Genomic DNA, 12,387 nt, shown 5'->3' on the forward strand with positions numbered 1-12,387 from the left:
GCCCAGATACCCTGTTATGAAGTGTTCCTTTAACTCATGTCAAAGAAGCTAATGACATTCCAGGGAGGAATGCCGGAGAAACACCAGCTCTGGTGCCTCAAAGACCTGTCAGTTCCCAGAGCCTTGGAGGTGTGAGGGTAGAGGCGGCTCGGCCTCCTGCCTGTGGCAGTACAGAGCAAAGATTCAAGCCTCTGGTGGAGGGTTTAACTAGGTAGCATCTTAGTGCCTTTCTTTCCAACTTGGAGATCCTGCAACTAAATTGGACTGAAGTGGCATGAGCAGGAGGTCCTTTGTTATCCCAAAGTAACTGGCAGTAGCAACCAGCTACTTTTAGGAAGTCCACTTCAAATAGCCAAAATTCCACGGTACATCGTGAGCAAAAGGTTTGATTGGGGCTTTATCCTGCAAAATTAAACTACAAATTGAGAAATGATAGGAAGTTTGTCACATATTTAACAAAATGTACGATCAAGTATTGGTTCACGGAAGTCTCATTTTTTTAACAAAACTTTCCAATCACATTATAGGAAGTCAGCAACATAAATGTGGCTTATTTTCACTCGGGGCGGGGGAGGGGAAAGAAAGAGAAAGAAATGGGAGACGTGCTTCCCAAGGATTTCCTCAATGTTTTGAAATTTTTATGGCTCTTTTTAAGGAAACTTTCATATACTCTTTATTCTCTCTTTTTCAGTTGCAAGTTGATCTAACTATAAAAATTTTAGTTCAAAGCTTATGCATATGATTCTCCAGCTTTTTCAGAAGGGAAGAAGGCTTTCTTTCCTTCTCTCTTGAGTCATTTTCTAGCTTTGCATTTGACTTGCATCCTGATCTTGTTGGATGTGAATGGAATGGACAAATTCAGCCTCGCCTCAAAAAATGTCCTGTCCTGGTCTTGCTCTTCTTCCACCCCCCTTAACCTCTCCGCTGTCCTGTTTCCTTCTGCATCTCAGAGCTCAGCTCTATCTGTATTCAGCTACTCAGAGGTTCCAGGTGCAGGAAGCATACAGCTCCTCTGGGCAACCACCATGCCTGGGGAGGATGGGGTTGGGGACAGGGACATTTAAGAAGCCTGCTCTGCAACTGCAATAGCCAGAAGGTCCTCAGACTACAGAGAATGGGCACTGTTTGGGCACCTCTGTGTGCTGGGGCCCCTGGTCCCTCAAGGACATGGCTGATATCTGGCCCCTAAACTGCCTGCTGCTGGTACACCTCACCTCTCTGCCTCTTGGTCTCACACAGGGAAGGGACTTCCTCTGGGGCCACCCCAAGGGCAGGTGGATAGTCCTTAAATGTGCTGCCCTCTTGGTGGCCAGAACTATGATAAAAATTCAGGCAGCACCAACATCCAGCACAGCTGCTCCAAAGACCCCAGCTTACCTCTGTCTAGCCATCCTACCTGCCACTTCGGGGGCTCTTGCTCTGGGCCAGGCAATGCATAAGCACCTGTCATATGCAAGACCTCCTGTCATCCTCTTGTCATCCTCCTGGTGGCCACATCACTCTGCAGGTGAGGAAACTAAGACTCAGGCAGCTGGGTTTAGGGCTGGCACATCCATCTCAGGAGGTGACAATGAGACTTAGTGGTGGACCTACTGCCAACAGAGGGGTCTCCAAAGGGGGATTAGGCTGGACATTTGGGACAGTTCCTGACTGCCATCAGGCCCTGGACCTGGTTGTCATTCAGAGGAGCTGGCTGCTCAGAGCTGCAGCTGCAACAAAGCCAGTTCAAGTTGCAGCTGGGCTCCACTTTGCAGCCCCCACAGAGCCAAAGGGCTGCCTAGTCCAGCTGATACTTTGCAAAGAAGGTGAGGAACTGTTTTTAAGTTCATAAAATAAAGAGCTAGAACTTTCCATGGCCCTGAAAAAGGTTTAAGAAGAAGCCCATGACTATGATGTGACCAAGAGCCAAGTCTTGCAGAACAGGCCAAACCATAGTTGGCCACCTCACGGTGCACACGTAGGAACAGTCAGTGCCTGGCCAGGTGCCAGGAGGCCACAAGGCTGGTGCTCAGGGAACATGGCCACACGAGTGAGTGGGCCTGCTCACTAGGGCTGCTCTGGCTGACCTGTACTCATGCAGGGCTATCCTCTGGCCTCTTGAAAAATGACAGGGAAATGAGACAAGACCTTGTAGTAGTCAAATGCCAGCTCAGGGGGATTTGGGGGATGGGTACAGCCAGGCATGTGGAAGAACAGTTGGGAGTGACCTGGCGGGGCTTTGACTGGACAGTGATTTAGCAGGTCAGTACATGCCCTCAGGCCTTCCTCAGCCCCAGGGCAGCTCCACAGGGCTCACGGTTATGCATGGGCATATGTGTAGGGAGAGGGTATAGGCTGTGGGCCTGTCACTTCGTGGGGTCTCTAGGACACCTCCTGAGAGCATCTTCCTGGTTGCCTTCCTTGTACAGGGCAGGATGGCCTGGGAGGTCCCCCATGGGAGCCAAACTCCTGCCACGCCATCCTGCACATATGGGATCGTCCTTCTGAAGAAGATGAACTGTATAGGAACTGGACTTCATCAGCATCGCAGGGCCAAATTCTAAAAAGCATCTCTTACCAGAACCCTGCAGGTTGTAGGATTGTTTTTGCAAAGCAGCCCAAACCGAGGATTTGAGACCTCCTTGCGCTGACCTTAAAAGAGATAGCAAAGGGTTTGCACTGCCAGCCATGAGCTGGAGCAAGGCTCCCTTCAGGCCCGCACAAGGGCCTGTTGTTCCCTGAATCAATTGGGGCCGATGTGGGGTCACAATGGGGCCTTTCAAAGAGACAAAATGCCTCTGGCCAGGCAGAATGTCCCTGCACATGTGGGCATCCGCCCAGGGCATTTAAAATAGTGTGATTTGGAAAAACAGATTTAAAGTGATTGCCCCCACTCTCTGCATGATTCAATGGCCTTTGTTTTGTCTCATTATATTCGGTCTTGGAAGCTTCTAAGGGTTGGGGCACTGGAGGCAGACACTGGGGTTCCTAGCTGTGACTTCTCTCTTCTTTCATAGGTAACTGGGGATAATCACAGTGCCAGGCTGTCTAGAAGGTACCAGAGACGTTTGATCAATGCAAGGTGCTTAGGTGCCAGGACACGCTTGCCAAGAGCCCGCTAGTAGGCAGGACCCCAGGGACATGGAGGGTGAGCTGATTGCCAGTGCCACTGGATGCCAGGTGCTGCTCCAAGCACTTAATCCCGTGGCAACCGTATGTGGTAGGTACCATTTAGAGAGGTTAAATGGTTTACCCAAAGTCACACGGCAAGTAGGTGAGGATTCTAGTTCCAACAGAGCAACTCCAGGGCCCCGAGGTTAACTGTCATGCCCCATATGTCACTGTGAAAGGATCCCTGTCCCTCTGGGAGCAGGGGCCACAGACATACCAAGAAGCCCTTCATACCCACTGATATCACTTCACCCATGCTGAAGACTCTAGTTGGCACTGCACAGGTGCTGGGGAAACCCAGCCAGGGGTCCAGCCTGGGGAGGGTGTCTGAGACAAGGAAGACTTTGCCAGGGAAAGAAGTCAGCAAGGGCTTCACTGGGCAGGGCAAGGGTGATCCGGGCCAGATGTATGTCAGGGAGGGGGAGGGTCTCAGGAGGTTAGAGTACCCAGGGCGCTCCTGAGACAGAGCAGCAGCTTGGCTTTACCTGAGGGGAAGCCCTATAGGCCTGCCCATCTGTCCAGCTGAGAGATACTGTGGGGATGGTGGCGGGGGTGGGCAGGAGGGAAGAGGGACATACTTGGCTAGATTTTGGTGAACTAAGGGCTGCTGGAAGGGAGTGGCCAAGGGCATGGATCCCTGAGCCAGCCTGCCTGCGGCCCCACTCAGCCCCAGTTCCCTTGTCTGCCGAATTACGTCAATCCAGCCTCCACAGATCATTGGCGGGATTTGATGACTTGGTTCAGGTAAACTCCTGGGACCAGGGAAGGCTCAGAAAGTATCAGCTGCAGATATCATTAGGAAACAAGAAAGTTTCTAGAATGATCCTGAAGTTTCTAGCCTGGGGAGGTGACAGTTATTCACGGTGTACTTATTCATTAACCCATGTTCCTGGCATTGCGTTATCAACTTGGATTGAGACTTTGGTTCATTTCCCACAGAAATGAACATTTAATCAGCCATGACATAGTTTAAAATAGTCCCACCTAGCAAATCAAACTTTAGTCCTTGTGGAAAGAGGTCATTCATTCCTGCCACAGCCCTCTGACCACTAAGTGAAGTGCTCAGATTAAGGTCACCAGGGCAGCCCTCTTGCTCCCTCAGTCCCATGGGCACAGCCGCTAGTAGTCAGGTCTGAGCAGCCTTATCTACCAGGGGACAGCAGTGGCGGGAGGACTCAGGGAATTTACAGAAGAGAAACTCGAGCCCTGAGATGGCAAGAGCCTCATCCAGGGCAGGGACATGTGAGCTCCAGGCTGAGGGCACCTTTCCCTACCATCCCCCCCTGGTCTTCTTGCTCTGCTGCCCGCCTCTCGTAAAACACCCCACATTCCCCTGCAAAGAGGCAGAGTCAGGCAGGGGCTGATTAGGGAACTGATGCCCACCCCAGAGACAGGCTGCAGGTGTGAATGGAGCCCAGGGAGGCTCATTGGCTGCAACTTCATTGTCTACAGCCCATGAGGAGTCTGGCCTTCAGGGCCTCTAACTTCTGTGGTTAGAGCTAGTGACAATGTTGTGGAGCACACAGGATGTGCGTTCACCAGCAGCTGGAATGAGGGGCATGGCTGTCCCCAAGCATCAGGCATGGTCACCAGCACTCTCTAGGTACACTGTGCTCCGAATGTCAGCATGACGATGATGACAATGATGATGATGGCTTAAATCCTGCCCAGCTCACATGACACCTCCTCCATGGAGCTATCCCTGTGCCACTCCTGCTCCTGGGTCTCCTGGTTCCCCACACCCTAATCCTCTGTCCTAAAGCCTGCAAGCCTCAACCCCAGGACCCCCTGGCCTCCCAGGCAGATACCCTGCCTGGCTCCTTGCAGGCGCTCACCCGTGCCCACTCTCAGCAGGACAGAATGGGGCTCTGCACAGCCCCAGGACCAGTTTTGGCAGAGGGAAAAGAAAGTGAACTAGCCCTAAGGGCTCCTCCTGTGACTCATTCCTGTCACCAAAGCCAGGAAGGGATGGTCAGCAGGAGAAGTGCAGGTGGACAGACAGCATGTTTTCATGGAGTTCTCACTTCTACAGTCAGGGTTGAGGCCCCCAGTCTGGGCCCCTGCCCCACTTGAAGCAAACAATGGCAGGAATGCATGTGGAGGCCGTGTGCCGGCCAAGCCTCTGGCGAGATGCTGAGATAGGACCTGCCCTGCCCTTCACCCCACTTACTCAAGTTGGGCAGCTTCCTGGCTTCTGGTACTAAAGGTAAAGGATATCCAACCCTCTCTGTGGGTATCCCCACAGGGTGCTATCTTGTCCCCTGACACAGCCCTGCTATAATGGAAGAGGCCTCACTCAGCGGGAAGTTTGGAGAGGCTATGGGACAGAGGTAGCCAGCCATGTGTTCGGTGCCCAGCCCCATCCCACCCCACTACATCTGCTAAACACTGTTTCCCTCCTGCATCAAACACGGAGTCCCCAAACAATCAGGATGCATTCTCTGTACGACTGGGGCTAAGAGCTCCATACCTAATGTCACCTTAAGACAATCCTATTAGGAAGATGCTATTATCATTTCCTCTGCTAAGTGGCTGATCCAGGCCTCGTACCAGGGAGGGCCCACCTGGAGCCTGCACACAGATGGAGCCAGGCAGGAGTGTCACAGAGATTCGCGTGTCCTCCATGTTCCCTGCCTCTCTGTGAGTCTTTCTTCTCTTGAGCATCTTCTTCTCCTCTCCCTCCAGTCCCCAGGCCGAACTCCTCTTTGAGTTTTAAAAGCACTATTGCTCCCAAAGATGCTTGAGAGGCCCTTGAAAATCTGCACAGAAGGCTTTCACAGAAGCGTGCAGAGTTCAGAATAGAAGGTTTTTGGAGATTTGGAAGGCAGAAAACTAACTTCTTCCAAGTGCTTCCTATAACCCCCAACAGGAACAGTGCTAAACTTTTGACCTAGGGGAGCAGATGAGATGTGTTGTGAAGAAGACAACTGCCTGGCGCTATTCTGTGCTCTGTGCTGTTGGGGGGATGGAATTCATTTCACACTCTGGCATGTGGTGATGTGGTGAGCAGAGAATCCAGGTCTCAGAAGAGGCCAACTGGTTCAGGTCTGCCCACCGTTTCCTGCCCTGAATCTTCTGTTTTGATGAGACTATCCTGCTGTGGGGGTGGGGAACAAACACACAGGGAATAGACCCCTTCACCCAATCTGTGAGGCGCAGCGAGAAAGCACTCAGCCAAATTAAGTAAGCTCCAGGAAGGTTATTACCCAAACAGCTGTGAGAAGGAACAGTTGTGGCCACAGAAGCTGGTAGAGGTTTGTGGTGAGTGTCAGGGAGGGAGGGTGGTGGACGGCAGTGCAAGGGACAATGGTGGGTAAAGAGTCTCTTCCTTTCTCAGGCACCACCACCCTGGCAGCCGTAGGCTTAGTGTCCTGATTTCCGTGTGACCTTGGTTCCTTGGAACCAAGTACAGGGATGTTCTCTTGTCATCTGGCCAGAGAGTGGATACCGGGGACCCTCCCTCCCACACTCTTCTGGGTTCCTACCTGGGGTGCTGAGACATAATTTGAAACTCACTCTCTCCTCAAGTCCCCACTGGTCACCCCCTTTGGCACACTACATAAATTTATCTCCTACTTCTAAAAATAAAATTTTTCAGATTTACAAAAGAAAGAGAAGTTGGGCATGTAAAATGGTACAATCATTTTGGGAACCCTTTTGATGGTTTCCTATAAACCTAAATATTCACTGATCATATGACCCAATCATTCAATAACTAGGCATTTAGCCAAGAAAAAAGAAAACACATGCTCACACAAAGACATCTAAGTGAATGTTCTTAGCAGTTTTCATCACAATAGCCAAAACTGAAGCAACCCAAATGTCTATCGACAGATGGATGGGTGAACAAAGATGTATTCACACAATAGGACAGTAGAGAAAAAGAAAAAACAGCAATAGAAAGAAATGAACTGCTGAAACAGTCAACAACGTAGATGAGTTTCATGCACATCACGCAGAGCAAAAGAATGCAGACACAAAAGAGTAGATTCTGTGAGATTTTATTGATATAAAAATCTAGAAATGACAAATATAATCTGTAGAAAGATGTACAGGAGATTAGGGGTGGCCTGGGACTGAGGGTGAAGGTGGTGGAGACTAACTGGAGACAACACAGGGAACTTTGTAATGTGACTGTAAATGTTGTCTATTTTGATTGTGGTCATCGTTACCTGGGTGCATGTATCTGCCAAATGTACCAAAATGTAGGTGCAAAATGAGTGCATATTATTCAATGCAAATTATGTCTCAGTAAAGCTGATGTTAAAATACAGTCAAATTTCCACAGTCGACCATCTCCCTGCATTGACCAACTCCTTAAGTTGACCTAAGACTGGAGGTCAAAGACTGGACATGCACTACATGTATGTACCAGCACAGTAGGCCTAGTTCCTTACATTGACCACCTGTGTGTGTTGATACAGTTTGTTACAGCCCGTTGGTTGGTCAACTTACAGAGGTTCTGTTGTATAAGCTATTTATGGAAGACTACCAGACAGCTCAAGAATGCCTGGAGTATAGAATAGAGTGCTTGAAACAAACAGAAAAAGCAAATATAAAGGGAAAAGAAGCCGTCCATAAAATTCTTACTAACTCAAGAGGAAAGAGATCCATGAAGCCAGGAAGGATTCTCTCAAAAGGAAAAAATTTGACCCTACACACATGTCTATTTTTAGATTCTGTTTTTGTACCACTGAAGCCTGTGTCCATCGTTTTGCAAACACCACACTGTTCTGATTATTGAACCTTTGCAATCATTCTTGAAGTCAGGTACTGCAAGCTTTCCATTTTCTTCTTTTTCAAAATGGTTTTGGCTCTCCTAGGTCCTTTTCTCTTAACCAATTCAGCAAACAAGCCTGGTGAGTTTGGGATTAGGATTGCATTGAATCAATGGGTTGATTTGGGGGAGAATTGTCATCTTAACAATATTATGTCTTCCAGTCTTTAAATGGCTATGTCTCTCCATTTATTTAGTCTTTAATTTCTCTCAGCAATATCTTATTATTTTCTAGGTACAGATCCTATACGTATTTTTGTTAAAGGTATCCCTATTTTTATGATATTGTAAATAATATTATTTTTCATTTTAATTCTTAAATATTTGGTGGTATATAGAGAAATATACTTGATTTTCTCATGTATTGGTCATGTATTACCTTGCTCAATTCACTTATTGGTTGTAGTTACTTAATAGTTTTTATGGATTCCTTAGGATTTTTATATACCTAATACCATATCATCTTTGAATAAAGACAGTATCACTTTTTCCTTTTTAATCTAGATTCCTTTGATTCCTTTTCCTTGACTTACTGTACTGGCTAGAGCCACCAATAAAATGTTGAGTAGATATAGTGAGAATGGGCATTTCTAGAGAGAAAGCATTGTCTCTCACCATCAAATTTGATATTTGTTGCAGGTTTTTCACAGCTGGTCTTTATCTGATCAAAGACCTTTCCTTCTATTTCTAATTTTCTGAGAGTTTTTATCTTGAGCAATTGTTAAATTTTGTCAAATGCTTTTTCTGCATCTGCTAGGATGGTCATAGAAGTTTTCTTTTCTTTTTAAGAGTCTCACTCTGTCACCCAGAGTAGAGTGCTGTAGCATTATCCTCAACCTCAAACTCTTGGGTTCAGGCTATCCTCTTGCCTCAGCTTCCTGAGTAGCTTGGAGTACAGATGGCCACCATGACACCCAGCTAGTTTTTCTATTTTTAACAGAGATGGGGTTTCCCACTTGCTCAGGCTGATCTTGAACTCTGAGCTCAAGCAATTCCTCCTCGGCCTCCCAGAGTGCTAGGATTACAGGCATGAGCCACCCCCTGACCCATATAAGTTTTCCTTATTCTGTTAATGTGGCAAATTACTTCACTTAATGTTCTAATGTTAAATCAACTTTGTACTCCTTGGATAAACTTCACTTGGTCGTGTATTTATTTTACTAAGGATTTTCACATCTGTGTTAATAAGGGTTATTGGTCTTTAATTTTCTTGCCTTGTAATGTTATTTGCCTAGTTTTGGTCGTAGAGTAGTAAGGTATTTTCTGAATGTTTGGGCAGGGTTAGTATTATTTTATTCTTTAGACATTCGGTTGAATTACTCTGGACGTGGAGTTTTCTTTTTGTGTAAGCTGATGTTGAAAGCGAGACCTAAAGGCTGCTTGGAAATTCTGAATGTGCAAGGGTGAGCTGGAGCATCACTGCCAAGCAGTCTAGGTGGACTGTTTATTTTTTTTATTTTTTTATTTTTTTTCTGTGACAAGAGCCCGCTTTATTGGGAAGCAGAGTGCTGCACACTGACCAGCAGATGAAGGCCACCCAAGGGGCAGCTTATACATCATATTCCAAAAGATACAAAGGATGTTTGCTAATATCAGTCAAGTGGAAAACGTACAACTCTAGGCAGCTTCTCCAACCTCATCCCTCTGGGGTCAGGTAAACTCCCATTTTCCTGATAGCAGCTGTGGTTCACTAGAGATAAAGCCCCTCAGGGGTGCCTTCTTGTTTTTTATACATAACATTTTCTTTAGATTTTTTGAAGTCTTCATTTGTTACTTTCATTCTACGTTCTCTTAAAGCCATCAAACCAGCTTCTGTACAAATTGCCTTAATGTCAGCACCAGAGAGGTCATCTTTAGCCATGATCAAGTCATCCAGAGTTACATCATCAGCCAGGGTCATCCTGCTTGTGTGAATCTGAAAGATGCGCTTCTTAGTCTTTTCATCAGGCAGGGGAAACTCGATCTTCCTGTCAATACGGCCTGGTCTGATAAGGGCTGGATCCAAAGTTTCTATTCGGTTTGTAGCCATAATAACTTTCACATCTCCCCTTGAATCAAATCCATCCAACTGGTTCAACAGTTCCAACATTGTTCGCTGAATTTCTCTCTCACCACCAGAATTTGAGTCATATCTTTTTGTCCCAATGGCATCAATTTCATCAATAAACACGATGGAAGGTGCATGTTCTTCAGCAACTCGAAACAATTCCCGAACAAGTTTGGGCCCATCACCTAGGTACTTCTGAATGAGTTCAGAGCCAACCACTCTCAAGAAAGTGGCCGAGGTTTGGTTTGCTACTGCTTTGGCTAACAAGGTTTTACCTGTGCCAGGTGGACCATAGAGAATTACCCCTTTAGGGGGCTTTATACCCATCTCTTCATAATATTCAGGATGGGTGAGAGGAAGCTCCACAGATTCCTTAATTTCCTGGATTTGGTTGTCCAAGCCCCCAATATCAGCATAGGTCTCTTGGGGTGCCTTTTCCACCTTCATCACTGTGACCAGGGGATCTGTGTCATCCATCAGCACCCCTATCACAGCATGCACCTTGTGGTTGAGCAGGACTGAACAGCCTGGTTCCAGCAGATCCTTGTCAACAAATGAAAGGATGCTGACATAGTGTTCTGAGCCCACAGATGTAGACACAATGGCATGATTGTCATCAATGATCTCTTCCAAGTTTCCTACTGACATTGGGGTCCCCCTCAGATCATCCACTTTTGATCTTTCCTCCTCTTGCTTTTCTTCCAATGGTTTCATTTGTTCCTGATTTCTAATGAATTCCTCCTCCATGAGAAGATAGTCTTTAATTCTCTCTAACTTCAACAATTTTAATCGGCACTGAGTGTGAGGTGTCACCAGTGGTAGTTTACTGGCTACATCTGGTCCCTTTGTTTTCTTCTTCTTTTTCCCCACTCTGGTTGGTACAGGAGGTTCGTATTTCTTTTTCTTATCCTTGTCATCCTTCTTGCCACCTCCAGGACCATGGCCACCACTCTGACTTTGACCCATCTTGCCTCGGCCGCTCGATCTCTAGGTGGACTGTTTAATAAGGACATTTCAAATATCACTACTTGAAGTCTGTCCTCTTGTCTGGTCAGACTCCTGAGCAAAGAGAAAGACTGGCCATTTGACTGTGGGAGCCCAGAGTGAGTGCATCCATCAGACTCTCCTGGATGCCACTGTGCTCCATAGCAGGTGTCCCCTAGTTCACAGGGAGGTGGGGTTGGAGCTGGATAGTGGGGGCTTGATTTCACTCTCTCCAGATGAAATTTGGGGTTCTGACTCTTTCTTAAGCAGATCTTCCCACAGGTCTCATTTTACACTTCCCTTGAGCCCCACTTCCAGAGCTGCCCCATGGCATTGACAGTTCCCAGCCCTAGGTGGCCGCTGGGCTGCAGCTGGATTGCCTAGCCCGTCCCTCCTGCCTCCCCAGGATTCAGGGCTTCTTCTAGTCTGAAAACCAGTTCCATTTGTCCATCTGATTTCAGCTTCCACAATTGTATTGCTTTTGTCTCCCAGTATTCCTGTCCTTGTGGATTTGTGCCTTTTGGAACCAACCTTCCCTGTCATTGGAGCGTAGTTCCGAGATGACACTAGTGTAGAAGTGTGTATTTGATCTGCTCTATTTACTCCTCCCTGAAGACTTCCTGATTTTTAATACACGGAAATCTGGCTTCACATCTCACTGTTACAAAAACTGCTTCTCCAGGTCACTAATTAACTTCTTCTTGCCAAGTCCACCCTTATCTTCCTCAAGCCCTCAGTGCTACCCCGTGTCTTCCCCGACTCACGTTCCTCCCTGGGTTAGAGCACTCTCACATTGCCCTGGCCTCCCTCCTGCTTCCCTGGCTGCACCTGCCCCAGTTCCTTTGCTCATTTAAATCTTGTCGACCCCCAGTACTCCATCTGGGACTGTCTTTCTATTCCCTGTCGCCTCCACATTCTCCTGTGGAGGAATCAGGCCAAAGAGCCCAGGCACCTGCCTCCCTCCCAAGCTCCAGAAGCACAGAGCGACTGGCCACCCTCAGGTTGTTGATCTGGCAGGTAGTCGGGAGGGCTTCCTTGAGGAAGTGTTGCTGAATCTGAGCAGGTCAAGGGAGAAGGAACGGATATTCCCTGCATGGGTAATGGAGCCACAGTGCAGAGGCTGGGGGACAGAAGGGAACACATAAACTGTAAGGGAATACCAGAGGCTAGAATGCTTCGGGAGGCTGGGGTGAGGAGGGCGTCCCCCGTCTCATCAGTAGAGCTGCCTGGGTCCTTGCTAACGCTTCCTTCCTCTCCATGCCCACTGTCATTGCCCTGGCTCCTCAAGATTCTCCACCCTTTGCTGCCTTCATTTCCATGCCAGCACCCTTGCGATGGTAAGCCTTTTAAAGGTCTTGCTGTTGAATCTGGATCCCCTTCCATCTGGCCAAATTATAAACATCAGCATTCCCTGCTCACAGTCTAGTAG

The 12,387-nt window shown here is 47.7% G+C and overlaps 1 protein-coding gene across 1 annotated transcript; it reads right to left on the minus strand.

Annotated features, from left to right (window-relative positions):
• Positions 1–9,400: 9,400 nt before the first annotated feature.
• On the minus strand, positions 9,401–10,955 carry LOC128583687 (26S proteasome regulatory subunit 4-like). The gene has a single exon (XM_053588139.1). The coding sequence runs from the start codon at positions 10,938–10,940 to the stop codon at positions 9,618–9,620; it is 1,323 nt and encodes a 440-aa protein (XP_053444114.1). The 5' UTR covers positions 10,941–10,955; the 3' UTR covers positions 9,401–9,617.
• Positions 10,956–12,387: the final 1,432 nt, after the last annotated feature.

Source organism: Nycticebus coucang, chromosome 4, assembly GCF_027406575.1.
Source record: "Nycticebus coucang isolate mNycCou1 chromosome 4, mNycCou1.pri, whole genome shotgun sequence".
NCBI lineage: Eukaryota > Metazoa > Chordata > Mammalia > Primates > Lorisidae > Nycticebus > Nycticebus coucang.